Source organism: Anarhichas minor, unplaced genomic scaffold (genome assembly GCF_050575085.1).
Source record: "Anarhichas minor isolate MPS153535 unplaced genomic scaffold, ASM5057508v1 ptg000010l, whole genome shotgun sequence".
Taxonomy (NCBI): domain Eukaryota; kingdom Metazoa; phylum Chordata; class Actinopteri; order Perciformes; family Anarhichadidae; genus Anarhichas; species Anarhichas minor.
In genome coordinates, this window is record NW_027466456.1 from 5,965,496 (window position 1) to 5,993,093 (window position 27,598).

Here is a 27,598-nt window from a genome sequence, read left to right on the forward strand (position 1 = left end):
AAACATCGGGATTGAGCTTAAAATAACTGCATAAACTTAATAGAACGTAAACATGTGTGTGTTGTTATCCAAGCTTCTCCTTGCTTTGTTGACATAGCCGGGCCAGCGGAGTGTGCTTTTAGTGCGGGTTCGTGCACGTGAGTGTGCCCCACTGGTTAGCTCATGGCCGCCGCTCTGAACTTCTCTCATACGACGTTTACAGCTGATAACGCTGTCCTGACCGACAGCGTTTTACTGATCCAGTATATGTATGTGGCCCATGAACTAAAATGAGTTTCCCTGACTTAAGGAACAGATCTGAGTCCTTCTTTAATCCTATTAAAATATACTCTTTGTCACTGAGGGATGATTTCAGTCTATGGACAATAAGTGTTCCTCGTATGTAATTATCTTCTGCACAAGGCGCACACAGCAGTCCTCTGAACTCTTTTTCAGCCACTGTTCACTTTATTTTGCAGAGGTACAGGGCATCTGCGAGGCATATGGTGTTGCAGTTTATCCGTGATGTCACACACACACACACACACACACACGCTGGAGTCCCTGGCCTGCAGGTCTGCGGTCCACCTGTGTTTATAAGTCCAACACATGACGGTCCAGCAGCATTGCTGCAGTCTCCTCCACCTCCCAGCCAAACCAGTCATCCCACATCTGCCCTCCTGTTCCTGTCAGTGTGCTGTTGCCAGAGGGGGTCCAACAGCATCATGCTTCAACGGGGAACGAGAAAGGGTAACTGTGATGGTCATGGTCTGTTTATTGATGGAGTGTGAAGTGAACAAGAGAGGGGGTTGAAAGAGGTGGACGGGGGGGTTACATGGAGGGAATGTGGTGTGAAAATATACAAAGAGGGCAGCAAACAGTGGAGCCAACAATGGCGTGTCAGATCCAGGTCCGTCTAAGGTTTATGAGTACTTTGTGTAAACACCAAAAATGTGTCTGCTTTCTGAGATCATCTTTTCCAACGGTTTGGCCTTTGGGTTGAACCACCACAAACCCAATATCTTCACATCTTTCCGGCAGAGTTAAATACATCTGACATGTGCACAGACTCACGCACGCACACACACACACACACACACACACACACACACACGCACAACTGCTATAACCTTGCTCTTGTGGTCCTCTGGACTGTATTCCCTGGAGTCTAAACCAACACAATCAAACTACCAACACAGGAAAGTGAACATGTCTCCAAGCCTTTACAAGCCACAACCGATGCCTGAAAACTATTCTGACAGAGAAACATTTCTCAAACACAGCCCAAGTTCTGGATATTATCTTTGAAATACTTTGACATGCAAGATCTGGCAAATGAGATTGTATCTTGTGCATTTAGCTATGTGTTTGGCTATAGCACATATATTTCACCTACAGCTACACTGTGACATTCCCCGTGTCCTACATCTCATAACCAGGACAAAGTTTTATTAGGACCGAGTGAACGAAAATATATCGAAACTTGTATTTCCAAAAAGTTTCAGGCTTGTCGGACTTAATGTTTTCTCTGCAGCTCTCACCCTGATGGATTGTTTTCCATGGATGCAGACCAAAAGATAAAGACGTGACCTCTCAGTGGACTGCCGGCTCTACGAGACCGTCACCACGAAGGCACTCGCTCGCTTGGCATTCTTGCTGCCAAGGAAAATGTCTGTTCAAGTATAGCCATAGAGGGTTGAAAGAGGATCTTCATGGAAAATTCACAAATTAAAAATTTTAACTCAGGAATTGGCACAGCGTACAGAGGGTTGCTTTTCTTACAATGAGCTTGCGTAAATTCATATTTATTATTAAAGAACGGTGAGGCACTTCAAGAACAAATTGTCCTCATGAATATATGAAATAAAGAGACAACAGTCTTTAGGAATTCAGGCAGTTGCAAAGCATATGAGCAACATGTACAGCACGTTGAGATCATATGATTTATGTGATTCAGAGTGTCGAAAACCAGTGACCGTTGAGTTGTGATGTAACATTTCAAACAGTCCATATCCACTCTCCACTCTCAGTTGTGTGCAGGTAAAAGGGGGCTGGTTATGAACGCAGATTAACCGTGGATTTAAACAGTAGACTGGTTGTGTGCTGTTTCCATGGCACATGTGTGTACACACACCCCGGTGAGTTTTGGGTGTGAAAGGCCCATGTGTCTGGGAGTCACTGACTTAATGACACCACTTACTGGCCTAATTCACACTCAGGTTTTTGTGCATATTTGAAAAAAAAACGACATGGGAGGAAATCCCTCCAACAGTGAATCTGTTGTGTCAGTCAGATTGGAGGTGAACGGTTTTAGGGATTCCTAATTATGTCTATCCTGTTATCCGGCAAACATTCGCTTGGCATGCTTTCACATCGGCAACTTCAAAAGTGACACCTTTCAAACACCCGACTTTGCTCTTGAACTACTTATGAAGTGAATTGGGGGCCAGAAATGGTAAATGTTATGAAAGGAGTGTTTTGGCCAGAGATTCAGAAACATCAGAGAGAGAGAGAGTGAGAGAGAGAGAGAGTGATACAGGGGTTGGAGGGCGGAGTGAGAGGCTAAAACAGGACAGGGCAGAGCCACACACATCTTTCCACTCCTGTGTTTTTATTTGAGCTCATTGAGTCTCACAGGAAATGCCCTCTACTGTGTCCATGAAAACGTGTTCTTCTTCTTCTATGGTAAAAGTCAAGCAGACTATTAATAAAACGAGCGAACAAAACAGAACACACTGTTGGATGAGTCACTTTTCCTGCTGTTGCTTTTACTTTAGATTATTCACATAAAAGGGACTTTGCAGTGTTTAGTAATTCACTATAATTTATAAAATGATTCTCTACAAGAACTGAGAAAAAGTCCCACCTTTACTTCTAAACGCAACTTCTCTTCCTGCGACTGTATACAGCACCGAATTGTGCTTTGATACATCACACTTGCGACATTGTTTTGCAATGAAACAACTTGTACCCATGATTCAGATCCTGTGCTCCACAAACCACGGCCCAGTCAGGCGTCTGATATTAGCTGTGGTGAGTTCACACGCATAGCAGCACAATACACGGAAACCCAAGTCTCCTGAGTCTCATGATATCACCTTTGAATGTAACCATCATTGTACCCTGAATTATTAGGCACCATAAAAGCACAGCGCTTGGTTCCTCTTGGGTGACAGGTATATTGCCAATGCATCAGCAGCACACAAACACATCAGCTCTCACTACGAGAAGTGGGACACCTTCTCTGGCCTTTTCCTTCATAGTGTCCCATTCAAGACAATGACCATCCTGTGCATGTGAGGCTAAGAAGCTATTTGAAATCCAATCACGGAGGGGGGGGACTTCACTGTCGAGGCAACAGCGGCCCAGGGGGAAGCACGCTGTCGGCTGCATGACCTCCTGTGTTTTGCCGTCTCTTGTGCCGTGTTGGTTTAGTGGGGAATCCGAATGGAAGCCCTAAATCCCAGTTAATCTGTCACAGCGCTGGGAGAACTGGGCACTCCAAAGCCACGCTATCTGGTCATCAGCTTTGTACTGGTCTGCTGCCGGCAGACCCGCTGAGACACAAACATCCTGTTTAGAGAGGGAGTAGGAGAGAGATAGAAATACCAGTGTAAATGGTCAGTAGATGGAACGTCTGTATATGCAATGAAAGACTCACAGGTACACACTCACAGTGGTGTGTTTGGTTGCTGTGTTTGTTTACTCACCGTTTTTTAAAAACTGAATTTTTTTTCAAAGCTGAATATGCAAAGAGTAGACAGAGAGGTGTGATGTGTCATGCATTAGTATGCATGCGGAAACCGGAGAGCAAACATAGCAGCCAGCAGACTGAAATTTACCCCAATTATGAATCCACTGTACTGCTTGTGATCTCTAGCCAGGCACAAACACACATACATCAAATATAGAACTAACAGAGGAATGCTCTCAGAATAAACTAAGATGACCTTAGTTAGTTTTACTATTTTGACGCCTGATTTCAGTGTGCAAGTCTTGGCAAAGTTATATAGATGTAGGAGAATCGTTTGATGCGTTTGATGAAGTTTTCAATTCCTGAATCAACCCATGCACAGGACAGCATTGCCCCCTAGTGGTATGGTAGTTACAGAGTTGGAAAACGTTATAATGTAAAGTTATACTTGAATTGGGCATAAAACAGTGCATGATTTTTTTCAATGCACTTGTCAGTTTTGAGAGTTTCGGCTATTTTGCTTCTTTTACAAAGAAAGAAAACGTCCAAAATACACATTTAGGTGTTTATTTGACTACAATTTTTTCTATTTGTGTCAGATTAAACATTGTAATATCTATTAATAGCATAGTATAAATCCTTGGTGCACATCGTATTTATTTAAAAAATATATTTACAGGACAAATTAGCAACTTTGGATAAAAGAGATAAGTAAGATAGACTGAAATCAACCCCCAGCTGCACTGCTTCCAAAAATCAAAAATCCTTGAAAACAACAAAGATGAAATGTTTCTTCCTATAGGTGCATTTTGTTTTTCCAACAGCATTTCAAAGAACGTGTGCAGTTCACAGTACTTTCACAAGGGATTCAAATTTGAACCTGTACGTTGTTTTTGGGAGTATTTTGTGCAAGTACATTTTAATCTTAAATTATGACCACAATAAACAACTGCGCCCATAGAAAAAAAGTCTTGTATGTTGTCATCTAATTTGTCATTCTAACATCATGGGTGAGCTGTTGTGGTTCGTCTCAGTCTGCTAATGTGATGACCATGTGCTCGGTGACAAAATGAAAGAGAAAGTATTGACTAGTAAAGTACTGAAACTGCAGAGTCATTCCCAGGAAGTAACTTGACGAATGAGGAACTAACTCCTTCTGTTTGAAAATACAAAACTAAAGTCATTGTACTAAAGTCATTAAACAGTTCTATAAAGTGTCACATGGTGGCATGTACAGAGTCCCGTGGTGACACAGTCCTTCGTGACATATGGATGACATTTTGTGGCAGGCTCTTGTGACAGCTCTGTGTTTGCCGTGGTGACACATGAACATTCTGGAAATCAGACACGGATGGATCTAGAAAACGGTTCCTGCTCCTGGATCTGCAGCAGTCCACGAGTCTCCATCCTCTTTTCAAATGACTACGCAATGAAGAGGGATGAAAGCAAATAAAAAGCATGCTGGTTAAAGTATAACAAAACAGGGGGAACCTTTGCACACGCTATGAACAGTTTAAAGTCTGAATGTTTACAGGAACCGGTTGTATTGTCTTCACTGGTTCCTCTGTGTATCTGCATTCCTCTCACTGCTCTATCTTAAGCAAAGAAAGTCCATGAGGCCCTGGAATGTAACTATCACCGGGTCTAAGTCCTGAACCACAGGCTGAATAATGGAGACAACCGTGATGGAATGTGTTATGGCTTCTCACATGTGGTAACGGCAAAACAGCCGATACTACAGAACATACAGTACACTTCACAGTAAATATGCCATGAAGAGAGAAAACTACCATCAGCCACTGAGCATAATCTCTGTTTCACATCTGCTTTTAATCACTGTAAGTACAGGTAGTGCTCTCTGTCACAGCAGGGTGTTATGGGTCATGGTTCAATGCCCAGTTCCCCACCGAGTGACTGTCTTCTCCTTAGTGATCTTTCGTTTCATATACTGCAAGAGGACTGTGTGTCTGAAGAACTCTTCAATCAGACCTCTTACTTCACTAAAGGCCTAACCAACAGATGCTACACTGCTGTATGATGCCAGGACAAATACACGACACACAACCCCCTCAACATGCACACAAACACTGAGGCCTATACATACAGAACTTACGTGTGATGGGGCAACTGTATTTGCACCCTGGTATCTTCATTAAGTTCACATTAAGTTCTCATTTCACATATTAAAACATACCTATGTCATAGATTCCTTAATAACCTTCTTTTTCTGGACATTAATGAACCCCTAAGTTATCTAATGACAATCTAATATTCACAAAGGGTACTGTGATGCTTTTTATCAGAAAAAAAAACCCTACGCTTATTTTTTGCTGAGCATTAAAGCTCATACTCTTGACCTTTTAAATAGTATTTTCACAAAACAATCCGAAATGATGGTTCAGTTACTCGCTCCATCTTAAGCTCTCAACCACAGCACGCAGTTCATCAGATTTTTCATATTTCAGCTGTTATTTCAACCAAGCATCTGTATTGTGAAATGTTTGAAGGCTCTAGGTTAGAAAAAGCAAGTGAACCTTCAGTTGGTATTATTTAGCAAAGACTGTTATCTCCAAGGTCAAGAATGAACAGAAGCCAAAGGCCAACTTAGACAAGAGGTCATGAAAGCACTCAAGTGCTATCGTCAAAGATTTCTTCAAACGACTGAGCAAACTCAAGCCAACAAGCGGACCTTGAGTTGGGATGATTGTTTTATCAAACTATTTTTTTCCCTCCACTTTGTAAGTATGCTGTAATTTTCAAATAAAAGACAGCTGCTGTATAACAGCTGCTGTATAATTTTCAAAAAATGGCACGTTTTGTAATCTCTTGTAAACGGAAAATTGTCTTCTGTCCGAGCCGTCTTCTTTGCTTGTACTGTCCATTTTTTTGTAATGGCATGGTTTACTGGTAAGCATAATATTGGTACCCCTTATGTAACACAAAATGACACTTCATTTCTGGGCTGTGATCTAAAGTAAAACACACAGTACATGCCACCAACAAAGCCTTACAATAAACATCCGATTGCTCTTTCCGTGAACAGCTTTTCTTATTCACACAAAACACACAAACAGAGTTAAAGACCCTGAAGAAGCCGGGGACACAATGAAGTGTCCTAGCCCCACTAAAACCCTTTTCACCGAGGGTCACTAAAGGAAGCAGAGGCCTCTCAGTGAGGGAGGAGCTGCCTGTTGATGAGCACCTTAAATACTGTCACATGTTCTCAGATGCAGATTGATTAAAGAAGCAGATATGTGGTGCATGTACTTGTATATAAATTTGCTGTAGGTTAACCAGCAACTGACAGTTTTTGTTATACGTAAAAAGTCCATGTTTGTCCCTCCAAGTCTACAAGGTCAGCAACTTTTTGTTATCCTGTTGGCAACACACCGGGACAATTGTGTGCCTTTGAATTGGTTTCCAGTAGGTTTGCGCCTATTGTTCTCTACAGTACATCCTGTTTGTCCTTTGGTGTTGAAATCCTTATTGCGCAAAAACCGACTAACCGGCTGCAATTCTTTAAACACCCATTCAATTGCATGGAAGAATGAAAGCCCAGCTCACCTAAACACCCAAAACAACTTTCTCAGGCGGTACAAACCTTCTCAATGTCTACACACCAAACCAATGCAGTCACAATAACAAATGTGCTTTGTTGTGTTTTCCCTGTGTTCTTTAGTCTTTTGTTGAACACAAAACCCAGTTATTTTCTCTGCAACAAGCTACCTTTTGACACATCGCGACTGAGGTGATGTTGACAGCTGGAAAGTTGGAAAGCAGAGAGTTACAACTGGTCTGATTTGCTTAGACTAAGCCCATTGAACTGCTTTAAATGTGTGATTAACCCTTATACATCAAACACAAGAACATACACAGACACAACAATAAGCAAACATCCTCTTTGTGACAAAAAGGTGGGTGTTTTGAAAATGATTTGAACTTATTTTATGAAGAGCACAACGTCATTGTTTTGTTCATGCATTAGAACGTCTTAAGTGAGGAACTGCTACTTGACTTAAATGTCCAGACAAACACTTTAAAGCCAATAAAATCATGTTAAAAGTAGAAGTACATACATGGATATTACAACACTTTTCACATCAGGCCAGTATGATCCATATGCAATACTGCATCTGTTAATCCAGATGTAGACAAATGAATGAGACCAATGTGATGCCTTTTCTTGGCTTCTCTTCTTTCCTTAAAATAGAATTAAATATCAATCAGCAAACCTACATAGTATGACTTTGACAAGGCGTCATAAGAAAGAACAAACTCCAGGAAAAAGGGGATCCATAATATTGGCAGTTTATTATACAGTAAAACAAAGTTGCAGTAACAAATGTTAGCAGCCTATATCAATGAAAGACTTAGAAAAAGAAATACCGACCTACTTCAATTTGACATGTGCTGCCCCCCCCCCCCCCCCCCCCCCCCTTATTTATGTGCCTTTAATAGAAAACTTAATTGTAGCCTTTAGTTTACATAGGACAGATTAACTCATCGTATGATCTCCTGAGAGCTGTCATTGGCCGAGGAAAGACTTATATCTTTATCTGCTTTGACCATGTCAAGCCCCCTCCCTCATTCACGTATTCAGCACGAGCCTATAGTCCCCCCATATGTGGAGCATATGGACATAGTTTGAGAGATGACATTTAAATAAAACGTCAATATCGTATTCAGTGCCAACTTGTTGTTTAAACAAACAAAGAGACAACGTGCGGGTCAATATTTATATATAACATAGGGAATGTCCATCTGTAAGGTATATATTATACATGATGTTTACGTTCTTTTAAAGTATGTTTTTAAAACATTGCACAAGAGCACAATGTATGAATTGATACCGAAAGTGTGAGGGACATAAAAACAAAACAAAAAACTAAAGGGGAATTATTAAATGCCAGCTGTCAGGCGAGACAAAAATAGCCGAATTACTTGGAAATAGTCAATACTCGAGTCTGCACCTAACTAACTAACAGTCGCTGTTGCTGAATCGTTGCGGCAATAAACGGAGCTGCTGTACAGAGGAGCAGACCTACAACATCCGGGCAATAGTCAGCTTGCGCAGAAACGGAATGGCGGAGGTAAGTGAGAGAAAAACGAGGAATGTAGCGACTCGAACGATAGAGAAACCGGACCGAATCTGAGACTTTGTGTCACGCCGTACGTTACACAACAGCGTCGACGGTTTCGCCGGCCGGTTACCGCCGGCTGAAAGCGGGGCTACGGGGGCATTTTTTAACTGGGGAGAAGAAATGGAGAACCTCTCCGGCGTATCGCCTCCCTCCGCGTTCTTAGCGTTAAAGAGCCATTCCCTCCGCCTTCATAGTAAAACCCGTAGAAAACAATAGGGAGCGGGGTCTAACACGGTGGTGCTGAACTATTCCAGGTGCTGCCCCGGCGAAGAAGTGAAATCGAGTGGGGAAAAAGTTGGGGGCAGAGAGATGTCACGGCTTGGCGGCGGCGAACTCCGACCGTCTCTTTCGGAAATATTGAGAACTACTTATTTCCTTCTTGTTGCCGCTCGCAGTGAGCCGGGGAGAGGAAGAGACGTTCAGCACCAAGTCACAGGAAAGCGCCCCTGGTCAGACAGACGGCGCCCGATGGGTTGGGAGAGGCACGCCGCATGAATATTTAGCTTTTCACGGGACTTTTACAACTTCTTCACGCAGGAAACGTGTCTTTGAGAAGTAGCATGTCATCTAATTCACAGAGTGGGGGCAGTCATCGTGAACTGTGGTGGGCTCGTGTCGGCTACATCCTCTTTTCATCCTGTCTTGTAACGTTACTAAGTTTCTTTTTTTTTTAAATTTTTTTTTTTACTTAACTCTTAGCTGGCATGTCTTTGTCAAAGACACATGACGTCCCACGTTGATTCATTATTTTGGCCCAAAACCTACATGGGAAAACTCGTTGACACAAAATGTGCTGTCACACCATATAAAAAACTATAAGCGGATGTGTTTTGATTTTAAGCAGTAGCCTATATTACATTATATCACATTAAACCAATCCTAGAGTTGTCTGATTGTTCTGTTGGAGATTTAGAAAGATTTAAGTTACAATTGAGTGCCGCACTTTGATTGCAGGGTATGCATCTTTAAGTGACACTTGTATCCCTACTGCAGGTCTCATAGGTTAAAAAGGGGGGTTTAAAAGTTAGGAGTCAGCTGATCTGTAAGGGTACAACGAGCCAGGACCAGCCACTCTTTGATCCCTCATGTTGTTCGCGTGTGCTGGCATGCTACACTGCATTCCCCGTGCTGTTGTACATGCATGTCTGTATAAGATGGCTCCGTGTTTGTGTGTGTCTGCAGGTGGGTGAAGAGCTCCCGAAGAGAAGTGCGGCGGTTGTGGCCTAGTGGAGAGTGGATGAGGCACAGTGATGAAGGCCCTCAGCGGGAGAAGCAGAAGTCTTCACAGGCCTTAGACGAGTTGGAGGAGAACTTTCGCCCCATGAAGATGGCAGCGCAGTCCCACACTGTACGGTCAAGTTCAGCCAAGTTTGTATACGTTAAAGCTAGTTGCTGTATGAAAGCCACTAAACATTTTTCTTTTGATTATGTGACTTACAGTATTCTTATTCTTACTACTGGAGATTTCTGCTTTGATTTAACTTACAGTGCATTGTTGTTTTTTTTGCAAAGACAAAAAAAATCCACGGACTAAAGATGCACTACTGCCATTTACAGTATATATTCCAAAAGCACCTGACGGGGCATCTGGTTTGTAAGAGTTAGAACGCTCTGTGTCAGAGCCCACAGTAACACCTGTTGACAGGAGCTGCACTTACACACTCAAAAACAGCTCCACACTCCACATAGTGTCACCGTCTTCCTGTTCTGTCATATAGCACTTATGTGGAGTAGTGTGCAAACGAAACATTGTCTTGTCAGCAGATACAGATAATAGTTTTGCTTCATGCGCCCTCCTATGCCCATTGCCACAAAATGCAAAGCACAGAAAGACAGCATCCTTTGTCTCTCTAAATTTAAGACAGTTGGAACTGTTAGTCCTCTTTCCAAGCTTCAATGGATCCAAACAAACGTCCTCTGAAAACCCAGCTCCAGAAATGATATAAAACAATCAGCTATTGATTATCACATCTACATCCGCTGTCTCCGTCTGCGTCTCTGTGTTTGCAGGCCGGTGAGCTTCCTTTGGAGGAGCTGCTGGCTCTGTACGGCTACACGGTGCCCGACCCAGAGAAGGAGACCTGTCACAAGGCTGCCAGCCTGCCAGACATGACACTGGACAAGGTGAGCTGCGACGCAGAGAACTATTCGTTTCTGACATATTATGAGTGTATGCTGTATTGTTGTGGACTTTGCTATACTTTGCCGCTCTATTGCTCTCTTAACTTGTGTTGTACAGGATCAGATAACTGAGGACATCTTTCCTGGGGAGGAGGAAGACGAATCATTAGCTGATGATCTCACCCCCTCAGTCACCTCAAACACCTCAGATCTGCTCCGCCGCCTCCAAGGTAACGCACACATAGACTTCTATTTACACGTTACTATATGACATTCTGAAAGTTTAACACCATAAGCACAAGCGGAGCCTTTTTTCTCTGATGAAAGTGTATAGTTGTGTTGTAAGAAAGGAACATCCCTGGGGCCTTTGTTTTTGGTGGAACATTTCCTCGTCATTCAATTTAAAACCCGTGCTTTGCTGAGACTGCAGCGTGTTACTTACAGCTCGGCGGTACATTTCAATAACATGACATGCCAGAGGAAATTACATGAAAGCTTTGATTTGTTTATTTCTGTGTAATGTGATATGGGAGCTTCCTGGTATGGCAGCATGTGCTGCTCTCTGTGTCTGTCTCCATGTGACTGAATGATGTTGAAGACACTCAAACATTTCTGATCTGAGTTTAGATGCATTCAAACAGCCTTCCCCTGATGCTCACTGCTTTATCCTGAGTTGTATTTTGTATTGAGTTAGATATATTGCATTTTTATTTGTATTATATCACTTTCAATGCTTCCCACTGCTGTCTTGGGTGGGTTTCAATAATAATAATAAACAAACAAAAAAGTAAAACAAATCTTTCAAAGGTTCAGAAATATTGTTTTGAAGTTACTGTGATTTGTCAGCAGAAATATATGCCCAAATCTTTTTTTGCAGAATGTGTAGTGTTTGAAATGAAACTCCTCTGGGATGTTTTGTCTCTCAGGTGGAGACAAAGACAGATTAGTCAGCTCATCAGATGAGGACTCTGACGATGCATCTATTCCCTCCAATGAAGAGCACAAGGTAGCTCACACACACCTCACGATCAGTGGGCCTTTTTTTTATACATACACAAGTTGATTTAGATGTTTTGAAGCGGGGTTGTGTCTGAGGTACTTATACACATAGTCAATGTATTACCTACAGTAGATGACGGTCGGCAGCAATTATCTAAACTCTGGCTACAGCCTTACACGTCCCATTTTAGTGCTTTGACAGACTTTGTCTTTGATTTCATTCTCAGGAGATCATGGTTGGCTCTATGCATCAGGCAAAAATCCCTCCACTCAGTTCATATACCCATCAGGAGAGAGGTAAGCACCAAGCCATTTCAGGTGATTTATTTAAAGCACCTCTGTGTAGAATTTTTGAAAAACAAAAATCGGACTTTGGCGACTCCCACTATCAAAGAAAGCAACTGCCAAACACATCTCTATCTGCATTTAGCCTCTTTATCGCTACCTTTCCTTTGATTCCTCTAGCCTGCAGCAGTGAGGACCAGTGTCTGTGGAGGCCAGGAGTTCTGTCGATGCAGGAAGTGGAAGAGTTCTTGCAGAACGCACAGAGACCACATGGCCAGGAGAGGGCAGCAAGCACGCAAACGCAAGGAGACACTGTCCGAGACAACCAACAGGTATGGTCACTTTACATTGTATCCCAGAAGACACTTGTCAAGTTTCTCTTGGTTAAAGTCTAACCCTTTTCAACTCCTCCTCCTACTTTTCTCTTGATTCTCAGGCACTGTATGAACTAGTGAAATGCAACTTCAATGCAGAAGAGGCACTGAGACGGTTATGCTTCAATGTGAAAGTGTACAGTGGTAAGAACCTTCCTGTTGTCCCACAGTACGATCATACTTATTTATAATCCACTCAACGACGGTGATGAATACTGATCAAATATTTATCGACTTTTACGTCATTTAATTTGCCAATGTAGTAGTATACTTCCCAACGTTATTTAGAGGGGGTTGGTTGGGTTGGGATGGGGGGGAAATCATATTTCATTGTGCGTCCATTCATGTCTTCAGAAAGAAACTACAAAACTATTATTAGTTAGAAGAGTCCCTCCCTCCAACGATGAGAGCCTAACAACAACACAACGAGGGGAATACATTCTCGCTGCAGCTATTGAAACGGTTTCAAGCTGCATTTTATGGAAACGTTCATCAACAAGTTTCAAAACCAACATTTTGTTCTGCAGATGAAGAAAAATAGTGACAGAAACAAAGGCTGTTTTTTGATGTCATTGTCATATTTGTCGATGTAGATGCTGTGGAGGAGGATTACAGTGGGTTTTTATTTATTCCACTTCATTAAAAGAGGCAGACCTGAAATTGGAGGACATTGTGGGGATCAGCACATACAGGACTTAGGCAATAGATAAGAAATTAGGGGAGTCTGAGGGACTCCCAAATGCTCAAGTGCATTCAGTGGACGAACAGTACTGTATGATATGAAGGGAGGCACTGCATCCAAGTCCTGTCCAGTCAGAGTCCTGAGTTGAACAATGACAAAATGTAGGATGAGATCATAAGCTTCTCAGAAAAGAAGGGATGAAATTGCCCACAAGTTTCAACATCCTCATGAAGTGACATGTTTCAGAAACTCGATGTACTAAATTGCAGATGCAACACACACCTTCTACAGCTTGTAGAATCACATCCTTCACAGAGAAACTAGAACTGTGAGGGCACTGAGTAAAAGAGGGGAGCGTATACTCATTTGCGATCCTGAAATCCATCATTGAGTTCCATGAACTGCAGAACAGATCGATCCCACGTGTGAAAACCAACATTTTAAGCCTACGCAAGCATTACCGCTGGAGGATACTGCAAAGTATGACTGTATCTGGTACCTTGTCAGTGCAACACCAGCTGCTGACTCCAACACTGCAACGGAGAAACAGTTCGCCTCGTGACCTCTTACTCAGCAGCGAAGGCTCCAGTTTAAATCCAAGACCTCTGTTGTAGTTTGGAGTGAAAAAAAACAACAACCCACTGCGAGGCCACAGAGCCCTGACCGTACGGTTACACTCTGACACATCCCGTCCTGGTTTTTCTGCAGCCGGCTTGATCAAGTCAAAACCGGACATTGAGTGGTGACCTCAAAGCCTCAAAGCCTCAAAGCCCTGCTTTGTGATGATCGGACCCAAACGGAATCTCAGCATTTTTTATTTGTTTTGGTTTTCTTTACAGTTTTCAGTTCCAGATTCAGGATGAAAATGATGCAAACTATAAATGAATAGTAACGCTGAAATACTCCCTGGTGCTTTTGTCTCTCCTTTAGAAGAGCTCTGTGCCTGGAGTGAGGAGGAGTGTAGGAACTTTGAGCACGGCTATCGGGTTTACGGGAAAAACTTCCACCTCATTCAGGCTAATAAGGTGAGTGCTGTGACGTTGTTCTGTTGAATCTTTCCTCGAGTTTGATGTTCAAACCCGACTAACCTGCTGGAGGCTACTCCTTTTGACTATTTGATGGGACAGCTTTTTCTCTCAAAGCAAACACTGTTTTCCTCCTCAGGTACGAACGCGCTCCGTTGGGGAGTGCGTGGAGTATTACTACATGTGGAAGAAGTCTGAGCGTCACGAGTACTTTACCCAGCAGGCCACCAGGCTCAGCCGCAAGAAGTTCAGCCTACAATCAGGGAACATGTAAGTATTGCTTAGGGCTGTATTGAATGTCATATTTTTTTCTTTCTGTAAGTTATTGATAACTTCATCAATTTTCTAGTAAGCTGCCCCGACTCTCCCCGACCCGTGCGTCGACCCACAACACAGGAATCTTACAAATAGTGAATTAGTTTACTTATAATATTACTACATGTAGCTTGATGTCTATGTTCAACCGTGCGGATAAAACAAGTTAAACAGAATAAAAAAAAAGGAAAAAAGTAGCGCAACATTCAAATGTTGATTTATAATTCAAATGTCAACGTTTTGTTCTCATCTGAACTTCCTAATAAATCCATAACGGTCCTATTCTGAGAGTCTATTTCAGTAACACCTTGTTTAAGGCTATTTATTCATTAATTCCCATTAGTTGTAGCTTTGTCACAGTAGAGTAATCTATTGGGCATCTTGTTTTTGTAAATCTTGTTTGTTTTTTGCAAGCTGAACAATGTTGTTGTTTTTTTTGACATACTTTCAGGTTGAATTAATCCCTCTTAACTGTAATTCATACCTATATTTGTATATTAAGTGCACCGTTGCTGGTGACCTCACACTCTTTACAAAATAGCACGTGGAACTGCTGTTTACCGAAGATATTGCCCCCATCAATACTGTTGACAGTGTGTTCTTTTGATTATCCAGAGTAACAGGGCCATTGTTACAACAATATGTTACAATGAGATATATATATATATATATATATCTATATATATATAGTATTGGGATAACAACAAATGGTGTATGCCACTGTGTCATTCTTCTGCTCTTTGTGTGTTAAATCTGATATTATGTCTTGTGGTGTGTGTTGCAGGGAGGATGGCGACCAGGACGGGGAGGTTGGGGAGCTGGAAGGAAGCAACAACTTGTCAGGCTTGTTGTCTCACAGCTCCATGGACACTGGACAGCTACAGTCCCCATTACCTCCCCAGTCGAGCCTGGATCCACACAAACAAGGTAAACAAGCACCTGATGCGGTGGCTCAAATTCTGGGAACTGTTGCCTCAGTATCTGCTCTCTTATAGATGACCAACATAACCAATTGTGAAGCAAGTGTTACAGCTATATTATTTCCATTATCTAATGTTTGCGTCAGAAAACAAGCACATGTGCATTAACAGCTTAGAAGATTTCCACTCATTTGAAGTGGAAGCTGGTCACAGAGCACTTAGCGCTACCATTTGATTGTGAATAAAGCGCATATTAAAACAATCCCACACACAGTGGGCCTTGAGGGTTTAGTTTGGTTTCCAATAATGCTGCAATCAGAAAGAGATATGCATCTTTTCTTCAGATAAACCATTTACATACCATGTTGTACACATATTCCAAATCACATAAGTTCAGCTATCCATCGTGTTGCACATGCAGTTCTATGGATTTCATTTTTGTCCATTGAATGTCTTAATTTGATTACATGGTCTGCCTTTTACTTTGACATCACATACTCATTATCTTACGTTTTGAATCATTTTTATGTCTCTCCTCCTTTTCTTTCCCCCACTCTTTTCGTGCTCCTTGTGTGTCCTGTGTTGTTGTGTTTGTGCGTGCCACGTATGCATGTCTGTACCTGCGTGTGTACATGCACACCTGTTGACATGGTGCTCCAGAGGAAGAAAGCCGTCCCCGCCGCAGACGAACGCCCCGCTTTCTCTTAAAGCCATGAACTCGGTCCAGACAGGCCACAGAAAGCAGGCTGGGCCTGCAGGTAAAGAAGGCAAGCAGAGAGACTTAGAGAGAGAATATGAATAATGTGGTGATTTGGAACAAACCTCATTAACTTGCCTGTGGTAGATAATCAAACTCTAATCATAGCCTAAAGGTACAGTGCTGTTGTATACGGCCATAAAGGCTGTTCAGTAAATGCCACTTATCATCTCACAGATAAGGTCGAATATATTGAGTCATTTCAGCATTTGATAATTTCCGTCACATCTGCTCAAAGTCTAAACTCTGTTGCAGAGAAATAGAAATTATAATTAAGCTCAATATTTGTGTCGCAAACCTTCAACCGAAGCTGTAGTTTAAAATTAAAATGACTTGTATTTACAATGTAGATTAACAAAACAAAATGTATGAAATCGTCATATAAGTAACGATTTAAGCAGATACGTTTTCCACATGCATTTGACAAGAGAGGGTAACTCATAAGGGCCCGATGCAAATGGTTTCATTTTTTCTTCAAATAATTTCCATTGAATCTCCTTTTTAGTTCTTTCGTCTCTTCTATCATCGTATGAGTGGAATAAATACAGACATTTAGTTGCTCTGTCATCTTCTGAACTCCTCTACATCTTTCCAGATGGTGAGCCGGTGATGGGGTCGTCAGGCTTGTGTGGTGACGGATGTCCTCAGCAGCTGTTTGGCTGTCCCTTCTCCCTCCCGCCCATGGACGACCTGCGGGATCCTGGCTCAGACGGTTGTTGTCCCTCAGCTCTAGTTCAGCTCCAGTCCCAGCCCTTTCCCCAGAGCTCCCAGTGGGCCGGCGGGAGCCCTCTGTCCTGCCCTGACGACCATTGCCTGCCGGGCTCCTGTTTTTACCAGCTACACATGTGCAGTGGACCTTTTGTGTCAGAGGGCCCTGACTGTGATACGGCAGGCAGGGGGGCCGGCCCCCACCACGGGCTGCAAGTGGAAATTAGCCTGCCGTCTGCCTCGCCTCCCTCGTCATCTGCCCTCCCGTCACACTTCCAGGCACTTGGTAGCCTGCTGCACCCATCTCCCGTCCAGCATGCCCGCTCGCTCACACAGTGAGGGGACGTGGGAGAGTCTAAACTGAGTGGAACTCTGAATAGTTTGCCCTGTGTTGAGATCTTTGATCGGTGTTGGTATTTACACCGGGGCTCGAAGAATCCAGGACAAAAAGTGCTTTTACCTAACTTTGTGAAAAAGGATGGACCTTTTGACGAGTGTTAATCACTACTTTCAGGTGTTGATTATGTGTTTATTAACAGTTTATTACCACAACCTGCACCAGGGATGAACTTTTGATTGGCTACTTTAAGTGGCTCCATAAACAGATCAATGACTGACAATGTTTACCACTGTTTCTTTGTTTTCTTATTTATCAGGATGGCAATGCTTAATTGCAACTCAGATTTAATCAAAACTTCTTCCACGGAAAACTTTCTTGAGGTATGTTCTGCATATCGCTCGGCACTTTGGCAGCTGCAGCCATTTGAGATCTGCCTCTGGAGATTCCCACGGTGACATGGTTGCTGGAGGTCTGACCCCGGAGTCAAATCTGTCCATTCAAACTATATGAATTAATCCTCAGTTAAGTGTGTAATTGGCTCTCCCTTTTCGCTTCCGCCTGTCTGTTTTGTTTGCACTCCTCCGCTCCTGCCTGAAAACATGTGGCAGAAGAGTCAAACTGTCTCAAGAATTTAGTTTAAATACAAAGAGCTGAAACTAAATGCCATTTTCTGAGGTTGATATTTGAACATGGTTGGAGAAAAAAGGAGCTCCATATTTTTGCAGGTTTTATTTTTGCTTTTGTGAAAGCTTTCCTTCTTGCTCTTCATTTGACGATTCACATTAAGCTTTATAAAGGTGCAGTGCTTTGTCATCCTTTCTGATCACTGTTTCTATCATGTTAAATATGAAGTATCATTAAGAGCCTGTTCAACCTGCAGAACAGGCATCAAATAAAACGTGCAAATGTAAAATGTACATACGAACATAGTTAAGTCACTGAATGCAATCACTCTTTCTCAGGTACTGCAACTTTAACGATCCCCAACACCGTTAATCAGTGAGAGTCCGTTGCTGTCACTCTGAACAGGTGCATAGAAACAGATCGGGTAGAACAGCGATTACACTATTAGAAGTTTATTGGATTAAGATGCACCTTGTCGGTGTAAGAGTAAAACATAGTAACTATAGGCGAGGGTAGACTACAATCAAAGCTGTTTCCGGAAGTGAAAAATAATGTGTGTATTCTTCCTTGGCTCGTGCTTCATCCTACCACCAAGTTTCATGAAACACGGGCAAGTAATTTAGCATAATCATGCTTACATGAACTCCTTGGTGGAGGTAGTGACAGATGTTTGGGTCCAAAGATCATTCTAATATGGAATTTACCGGTTCTGATGTCATCTGTAGCCTCTTACATTCAAGTAACATCCAATTAGTGAACAAAGGTACATTAGAGATATTTTTATTGTCAGAGTGGGACAGTTTAACAAACACAGGAAATCTCTTATTTTATTTTGAAATGTTTTGTTCACTGACCTCTGCCAGACATAATGACGTACACTGAACAATGTCACGTATGTAGAAGCCTTAGTATTTAAATAATATTTTTTATTATGCAGATCTCCTAAAAAGTGTATCACAGATTCTCAACTTTTTCTTAACCGTTTCCCAAACTTCTCACAGCGCCGTCAATTGGATTTGTTAAATGATGACAAACTTTTATATTCTCAGTGCACATTTATCATCTCACATATCGTGTATTTCATAAAGCACAGATGGAGCTTCAAGTGGATGGAACTTACAGTTTCATTTCATATAGAGGAATGGGCCACTTCCAGGTTGAGCATCGTATATAAACTTACCATCTAAATGTGATGGTATGGATATGATAAATGAATATAGATGGACAAAGCTTATAGTAAAGATTATTACAGTGAATATTATTAGATTTGTTGAACTTAGGTAACCATACATTGATGAGCTTTAATATGCCTCTCAAGAGAAATAATTTCAAGCATTTGTAGTCATTACACAAAATAATGTATTGATTTGTGTATCCATTCATATAGTACATATGTGGTATTTTCTTCTGTCACTATATTTTAGTTTCACTGTCTGGAGAGTAACGGGCAACAAAAGGGCTCAGCCTCATGTTCATCCTCCCATCGGTCCTATTTATTTCATTTAAATGTTGAAGTTCTGCCTTTTATTAATTCTTTATTTTTTATTTTTTTAGCTATTAATATATTGTATTGCCTCTGTTATGTTTGTTTATAATCATATTTTGTAAAGAAGAAAGAAAGAAAGGATCAAAATGAACATGAGTAAAATAATTAAAATGCATTTTAATTATTTTTGAAAGCGGATACAGCACCTGCAATTGTTTGTGTCATCTACACAAGGAAAAGTATAATCACGTTTGTTTACAAATAACAATCATGAAAGTTTGGTAAGTTTAAACTGGGAGGAGGTGAGGTCCAGAAAGTGAGATTCAGAAAACATGTCTGTGCCTTATAGTTTCCTGTGTGTCCTAGTAGTAGTACATCAGAGCTGTCCTGATATTTGTCCTCGTGCAGACAAAGCAGAGAGCAAGGTCATCTCTCAGAGCCCCGGCTGCTTCCTCTCACATCTGCAGTCCAGGAACAGAAGCCTGAATCATTTCCATGAGTTCAGGAAATTCAGCCTCAGCTCCAGAATGGACAAAGCCAACCTGGCCCATGTGGCACTTCACATAGTTTGTGTTGCGCTGCTGCTAAAGGTAGAGACAGTTTGTCTCTTATAGGTAAAGGTAACTCTCCGGTTTAACAAACTCTTGTTGTGATGTTATAATTCCTCAAACTAGTGTCATCAAATTACTCAGAAACTCTGATGTAATCTAGTATTGATAGCCTTAGAAAACACATGCTATCTTGTCTCAGGCACATATATAACATTCGCCAAATGTTATTCCTGTCGCTCTTCTGTCCCCTGCAGAGTTACTCCCCAAGCCCCAGTCAGCCCCGCTGTGTCTTCATCGCCGATGATAAAGTGACATGCCACTGGACAGCTGGGAGGAACTCTCCTGCTAACACGTCTATACTTCAGAGGCTGACATGTAAGATCTATTATCCACTTTGTTTATCCATGTGACTTGTGTGTTTCTAAAATGTTGGGAAAGCCCTTTGCTTGCACATCTAAATATATTAATTTCGACAAAAACAGGTGTTCCCGAGACAAGTAGGTATTTTCTAAGGGCGCTTGCATAACTGATTACAGTTCCAAAATTTGCAGTTCAGTCACAGCGAAGTTACAATTTTTCTCTCTTGTTCACTGCTTTACATCAGACAGCCCAGCATGTGGTTTCAGCTGGCTGCAGTGCATTGAAATGAATTGTGACTGTGCTCTTTTATATTATCAATCTTAGTGAAGTAGCACTTCACTGAAAACATGCAGTACTTTATGACCCTGATTCTGGTATGCTGGGTATATTTTTTAAGTATTTTAATTATGTACTGATTAGACAATCCAAATAACTGTGAATAAATGCTATTTCGCATCCACAGTTTGTCGAGGGCATCTAATATGTCCTTCAGAAGATGCATTTGGTCTTAAGAAAGATTGTCTTTCTGCTGGTGTTCATGTCATGTTGCCGTAGTGTCACTCCCTGAGGACCACTCCGATGATTATGTCATCTGCTTTTCATGTTTATGGTAAGGATATAGTCAAATGATTTGATATAAATAAATGTCTGTGTGTATATGTATTTATACACGTGTGTGTGTATCAGTTCCTGCTAATGAATTCAAATTTGTTGTATTTTTCTGTTAATGACTGATCCCAGAGGGAAATATTCTACTGAGTGACCTGTTGAGAACATAAGCAGAATGGTCCTACTAGTTTTATTGGGTGTGTTTCCTTGTCTTGACAAAACAAAGCGAGAACAACAGTGTCTAAACAAGCCATGAGTCACTTCATCATTGTCAGTATATAATGGCTCATTAATGACGCCCACATTTTCAAACAAGGCTGTTTCAAGCCTTTCAACAGTTGATGGAGTTTCTTACCGTCAGCTCAGTGTGACAGCGCTGCATGGATGATAGATGTTTTTGGCAACTGTCGCGTCTAATTGTTCCTGAGACACATTCAACAATTACAAACTACTCCATGTCAACCTAGTATCAAGTCCATTATTTTTAATTTATTTTGTATGTATTATTGATGTATTTATAATATAATTCATTCATGCCAACTCTCAATGTTTCTTTAAGCCCAAGGCCCAGACGGCGGAGGGTTATCTAGGTGAGCACCTTTATCACCTGCAGTGTAAAGACTCTCTAGTGACTAACCAGACAGTCTGTTTACATTTAAACAATATACATTTACTCAATCCAGGATCGGTCACATCATGGCCGATACCCAATCTGCTTCATGAGGTCAGTATTGGCGCTGACTCAGCTCTGTCATCTTGGTCAGTCCCTATTTACTAATCCAATATGGGAAGAAAATATATTTGACATTGTGTCCCCTCGGTGTGATATTTTTCTGTGTGAATCACTACATAGCAGGGTCATTCTGTGGCATGTGGCAAACTTGGGTTTTGCCTTATAGGAGTCTTTTGGACTCCAGTGCATCAGTTCTGTGCTGATGTTGATAAACTCAGTCTTAATCTCAATGTTTTCTCCCATCCAGTCTCCTCCAATAAGTCAGAAAGCCTGCACCAGCCTGTGGGTTTAATGCGTACTGTCAGTGAGAAGAATCCCACAGTGCACCGCAAACTGAACGGCTTGAAAATGACATTCACTTCCTGCCAGCTGACCCTGCCGATGGCGCGCTCCTCCTGCTTTTTGACTGCAGCCAGCTCACCCGACCAGCAACCACAGACACACGTATGCGCCAAGACTCCATTCACAAATACAGATATTCTGTTCACAAAATGTTTCTTATAATGTTTCAGTTGTAAATAATATTTTTAACCTTAACTAAGTATGTATTTAGGTGGGAATTCGGTGTGAAAATTCTAATACCATGATATTTTCTGTTTCTATCACTCAGAGTTATGAATACAGTCGGTGTATAAACGCTGGGTGACCCTAATCTGGAGTTTACTGGTTGGCTGTCGCATCACTCTGCACATACTGGCTTCCTGTTGGAGTGGGAATCAGTGACGTGAGCTGACAACCATAATCTGCACTGGGAGAGACTGAACCTTACCACCAGCAGCAGCAGCATCACTGGTAGGTTTATCATGTAGCTGCTAATATTGTGAACCTGGTCAATGAAAAACTGGACATGCCAGGAAACTATAGGAAGGCCGCCTAATGACAGAATAAGCACTATACTTTCAACTTGCTAAAAACTCTCTTTAACAATTAAGGCAATACGCCTCTGATTGTATCATCACCGACTCTTGATAAGGGTTCCTCCACTCCCTTCAATTCCAGAAACACTGTTTCTGATCGATTATCTGCCACATATTGTCTGAATTTGCAAAGTGTGTCTCTGTCAGTGTACATGCTATGAGGGAAGCATCTCAATGAAAAATTGTCAGTTTGTGAGTGAAGCTAGAAAATGAGTTACAATACAAGTAGTTGATTTATCTAAGAAGACTATTTCATTACAGAGTTGTGTTTTAAAAACCTGATTTCAGATCTGATATATTGTGCCCGGCAGTAGCAGCTCCTCCTCCTGCAAGGAGCAGAGCTTTGCAAGCACCGACACCACGCAGCTGGAGACCCAGGCTGTTTTGCTAGGCCCACTGGAGGGAAGGGGTGCAAGATAGAACCAGGACTGTGCGGGGCAGACTGTCAGACCCTGCTGCGGTAAAATTCGACGTTTTCTAGAGGTACTCTGGTGATCGGAAACACTACAGCTTTTGTCCACAGGGACCGCAAAAATCAACACAAAATAAAAGTTGCTCATAGTAGCTCTGACATGAAGGTTTGCTTCAAAATCAAAATTTGTCATCAGACTCTGGTTAGTTCATTTATCTTTCTTCTCACTCAGTTCAACCCCACCACCTTATCCACCCCCCCTCACTCCCCTTTAGCTGTCTCTATAGTGCTCTCTGCTGGTAAGAAGACAAGTAAATTAACACACAGACAATTAGCCGACTGTACTGGGAGGACACAGTCTACTGAAACTAATACTGTTCCACTAACTTGCTTGAAAATTAAATGTATTTAATGAAAGTCTATGTATATATACATGAACATATTCAAAAGCATATTTGATGTGTGTTATTTACATGATAAAATGATATATTGCACTCATGTCTCTGCTTAATCTTTTTCGAACACATTTCAGTAGAAGATAAGTGCACTATGTGGGGGTTTGGTGCAGGTGAAGTTCACTATGTGGGGGTTTGGTGCAGGTGAAGTGCACTATGTGGGGGGTTGGTGCAGGTGAAGTGCACACAGTGTCAGGTGAGTAGCTGCACTACGTGTGGTTTGACTGGCCTGTTTTGAGTCTATCCGTGACTTCTCAACCAACACTATTATCACTTTGAATAAAAGCTCTTTGAGTGACAAATGCATCTGTGTGTTTGTCAGAAGACGACTATTCAGAGAGGAAACCATTCTGGTTTGTGTCCTTCCTCTTGTGTTCATTGTGGTTTTACTCCTCCTCATTGCTGCAAGTAGACAAAGGTGAGATGATCTACCAGTTCAGGTCTATTCCAGTATTGGTGTAGTGATGAATAAAAATTGGTGTAATAATCTATGACTTTCAAAAAGTGACTCAAAACAAGGATGAATAAAGCATTCGACTCAATTTATAGCAAGAAGCAGCTGACAGGTATTTTTCTTTCATTAGAGAGAGAAAAAAAGATTAGTAATCTTACAGGAAGATGTTCAGATCTCCAAATCATTAAAAGGCATCACAACCATCAGTTTGCGAGAAACTACAGGCAATAACAACATTTTTCATGGACTGATCAATTTAGAGATTTTGGGCTATTTTGCTTTCAGACTAGTGTTACAGGTTATACAGGTTACCTGTAATACATGTTAATTCCCACTAGTTGGACTATTCCCCCCCTCCTCCAATGACCCTAAACAGGAGCAGTGGTTAAAGATAATGGATGTCTTTCAAGGCCGTTTTCTCAAAATAAGTTTGTTTCTACTCTGAGCCAGAAATCGCCGCTTTAACATACGTCAAACTTTCCAGTTTCATTCCTATCTATTGTCTAAAGTATTTTACAGAGGGGTTTGTGCATATAAAACTCATAACCTGATCCATACAACATGTTATTCCTAAAAACATGGCAGACATTTTTTTTTATGGCTGGTGACAGTATTTTCTGATTCGTGGAGTGATAAAAAGAGATATCCAAATGTCACTTCGTAAAAACTTTTGACTCAATATTTCAACAAAATGAAACAAGAATTTTGAACCTGGCTTTATCTAATGTTCAGATTTAAGTTCTGGTAATGTATGCAAATTGACACTATACAAACAAGTACTTGTGATAATCTACTGGGGGAGTTTCTTCGTGATATTTATTGATTAAAATATTTTACCCATTTACTTTGGGTGTCTCCCCTTAATCACAACCAACAAAAACTGTGCTCCAGCTTTTATTTTCTTCAAGCCAAATGTTATTCACGCTGACACTTTTGGAGTAGCTTTCATCAAATTATGGAGGTTTAATGAAACACATCACTTTCACCATGTCTATACAGTTGTACACACTCATCAGCGAGAGATGTCCAGTATTGGCGTCACAAAAGAGCTCTAATGTAGCAGTGTTATTTGCTCAATATGAAGTATAAAATGAAATGACTCTGGGAGTTTAGTGCTATACCTCCAGGTGTTACCAAACCAGCAGATGTTCCCCGCTGGTCCAAAGAACCAAACAGAAAGACAGTTGACCAAGAGAGAGAGACTTGATTTTGAGTGCAGTACAGCAGGAAAACCCTGCATATGACGTAATTGCAACTCTCCCTTTATCTCATCTGGCCTCCTGCTCTACAGATTTATTTTTCACTGGCAGATTTAGGAGGAGCCACTGGGATGGCAGCCAAATAAATTTGATATGTTTTTGTAATTACACAGTCAGTTAACAGAAAAACAGAGACAGAAAACAGTTTACATTCCTTACAAGACAGATGACTAAATGACAAAGTTTCTTTTAATGAAAGTACAACTTACAAAGCAGACAGATGATGTTTTGTTTTCTCTGCTTAGTTGTCTCCACTAGTGTGTGACTGAGAATGTAAATCTTTATAGTCTCTCACCATCTCAGTTGACTATAAAACACCACCATCATTACTCTCTTTCACCTCTGCGTGGGGTAGCAGTTCTGGTAAGAGGAGTTTTTCTGACTCTTTAGTTGTTGTCCTATGTCCATGGTCGTTAACAGAACTTTATTTATCCTTATTTCTTTAAGATGGACATGTGAGACTCATTTGATTTATTGTGTAAAGTCCTAATATTGCATTTGTTCTTGGATTTGTTTTGTTTCAGAGACACAAGCCCATGTGTGTCTTGTGCTCCATTTAAGTTCTTAAATGTAATTACCTGAGTTCGGAGAAAATAAACTTTGTTCAGATTATTGAGAATACCTGGCTCCTATATATGCATTCTGATCCGATGCCCACGATGATGGTCAACTTCTCACTCTGAGCCTCTTGATTTACAGACTTCCCCGTCACAGTTTCTATTTCCCGTTGGATAAAGCAGAACATCTGGCCTCCAGTGCCTGACCCTGCTTTCTGCTTTCAGCAGTCTGACCGCCTGGATTTCCAAATCTCAACACACGACAAAAAACTTCTGCTCAGAGAAGGTGGCTCCCACTTCAACCTCTAACTAATGAACTGTGTGATGAATAAGACAGTTAAGAAATGTATAGATTATCAATTATTGTAACTGTGAACAAGCATTGCTTCTTTTGTTTTAATTGCAGCCCAAAATGCAAAGCACTTTGTCCCCAGCTTACATTTTTTACATTTTTTCATTTTGGCCATGACAACAAACAGTAAATCTTGACAGGAATACAATTTTTATCTGCAACTTTTTTTGTTGTAAATTAATTATTTTATGGACATTAATACATTCCAGTTTCCTGACTTTGAACGTGTGGATTGAATCACGCTAAGAGAACACACCAGGTCCTTCTCATTAGACTTTAAGATATTGAGAATTTGTCCATATCTGTGTTAATATCTGTGTTGGTTTATGGTTATGCCATCTGTGCAGAGTCAAGAAAAAGTTGTTGTTTCAGAAGGTCAATCTTTCCTTCTCTAAGAGATTCTGCCTGCTAAGCTTGTTGCTGTTAGAAACAACCAGAAGGGGGCAGAAAAAGCTCAGTTTAAAATATATCCCCTCTCGTGTTGCCCTGACCTCTCCATGCGGTTCCTTTTCCCACCTGATATCCTTCTGCATGTTATGGTTTCACTCACAAACTCAAGTTGTCTTTGACAGCTGAACGGTGCTAAATACTCTTATTTCAGTGCATTTAACTCTACCTTCTTCTTGCAACTGCAGAAAGTCAAATAAAGCTGAAATACAGAGTTTGTTTGTGTAAGATTATCTTCTAAACACAACGGTGCTGAACTAATAGACTTGGGGCTAAACGAGGTGTTTGTCATGCAAAAAGAATAAACTATTAATACACACAAATGACTCTGTAGTACTAGGCACATGGCTGGATGTTGGCAGAGGGTGGTGTCCTGGTATTGGCTGCTGGTGGGGAAACATCGTGACTGGGTGGAGTCATGCTGGTGTTGCTACAGTCCCAGCAGGTCTTCCTGCTTTAATTAAGCTGGAAGTTTTATCCTCTATCTTTCACCCCCCCCCCCCCCCCCCCCACAGACACTTGTGCTCAGTGTGTGTCCACCTCCCAGTGACGTGAAGGTGTTGACTGATGTGTGTTTGCGTCTTAATTAGAACCCGTTTGCTTTTTAGTCAACTTCAATATAAATCTCTCTCATATGGGAGAAGAGTGCACTCTAGGAAACGATTAAGTTCTCAACTAAATGTAACAGTTCAAGTGTTTTTCCCCTGTGGATCATTCATGGGGTAAATGGAGTGCATGATGGGATGAGATAATATAGGGCACTCATCTCTGTGAGGAGTTCAGAGAGCTGAGTCCTCAATTACAGCCACAGGCGTGTTGTAGTGCCAAATCCAATAATTAAGTCCAGATTAGTCCAGATAATGAGATCAGGTGCAATGGCAGTCAATAGCTTTAGGATATTACTTTATTCCATCCATTTATAGTGCTTTTGATCTGACAGCGCAGTTTGTGTCATATGCACTGCTGTCAGGCACCTCCTGCTGCTCTGATTCGTACAATGTTTAAGTCCTCTCCACTCAAACGACATACAAAGGTTGGTTTG

At 41.4% G+C, this 27,598-nt stretch overlaps 1 protein-coding gene and 1 long non-coding RNA gene across 2 annotated transcripts; both read left to right on the forward strand.

Annotated features, from left to right (window-relative positions):
- Window positions 1-8,692: 8,692 nt before the first annotated feature.
- On the forward strand, window positions 8,693-18,257 carry mier2 (mesoderm induction early response 1, family member 2). Its single transcript, XM_076087823.1, has 12 exons — window positions 8,693-10,162; window positions 10,825-10,938; window positions 11,054-11,165; window positions 11,862-11,941; window positions 12,162-12,231; window positions 12,400-12,551; window positions 12,656-12,737; window positions 14,206-14,300; window positions 14,440-14,570; window positions 15,400-15,542; window positions 16,198-16,302; window positions 16,888-18,257. The coding sequence occupies exons 1-12, from the start codon at window positions 10,052-10,054 to the stop codon at window positions 17,337-17,339; spliced, it is 1,647 nt and encodes a 548-aa protein (XP_075943938.1). The 5' UTR covers window positions 8,693-10,051; the 3' UTR covers window positions 17,340-18,257.
- Window positions 18,258-20,899: 2,642 nt separating this feature from the next.
- On the forward strand, window positions 20,900-23,519 carry LOC142946496 (uncharacterized). Its single transcript, XR_012953080.1, has 3 exons — window positions 20,900-22,147; window positions 22,314-22,495; window positions 22,909-23,519. It is a non-coding gene; the product is annotated as an uncharacterized LOC142946496 (long non-coding RNA).
- The last annotated feature ends 4,079 nt before the right edge of the window (window positions 23,520-27,598 follow it).

What these genes read in the sequence shown, in the direction of transcription:
- mier2 (XM_076087823.1), top strand. Translation starts at nt 10,052, where the DNA reads ATGAGGCACAGTGATGAAGGCCCTCAGCGGGAGAAGCAGAAGTCTTCA. An exon ending in TGGCAGCGCAGTCCCACACT is followed by an intron (nt 10,163 to 10,824) that starts GTACGGTCAAGT and finishes CTGTGTTTGCAG; the next exon opens with GCCGGTGAGCTTCCTTTGGA. An exon ending in ATATACCCATCAGGAGAGAG is followed by an intron (nt 12,232 to 12,399) that starts GTAAGCACCAAG and finishes TGATTCCTCTAG; the next exon opens with CCTGCAGCAGTGAGGACCAG.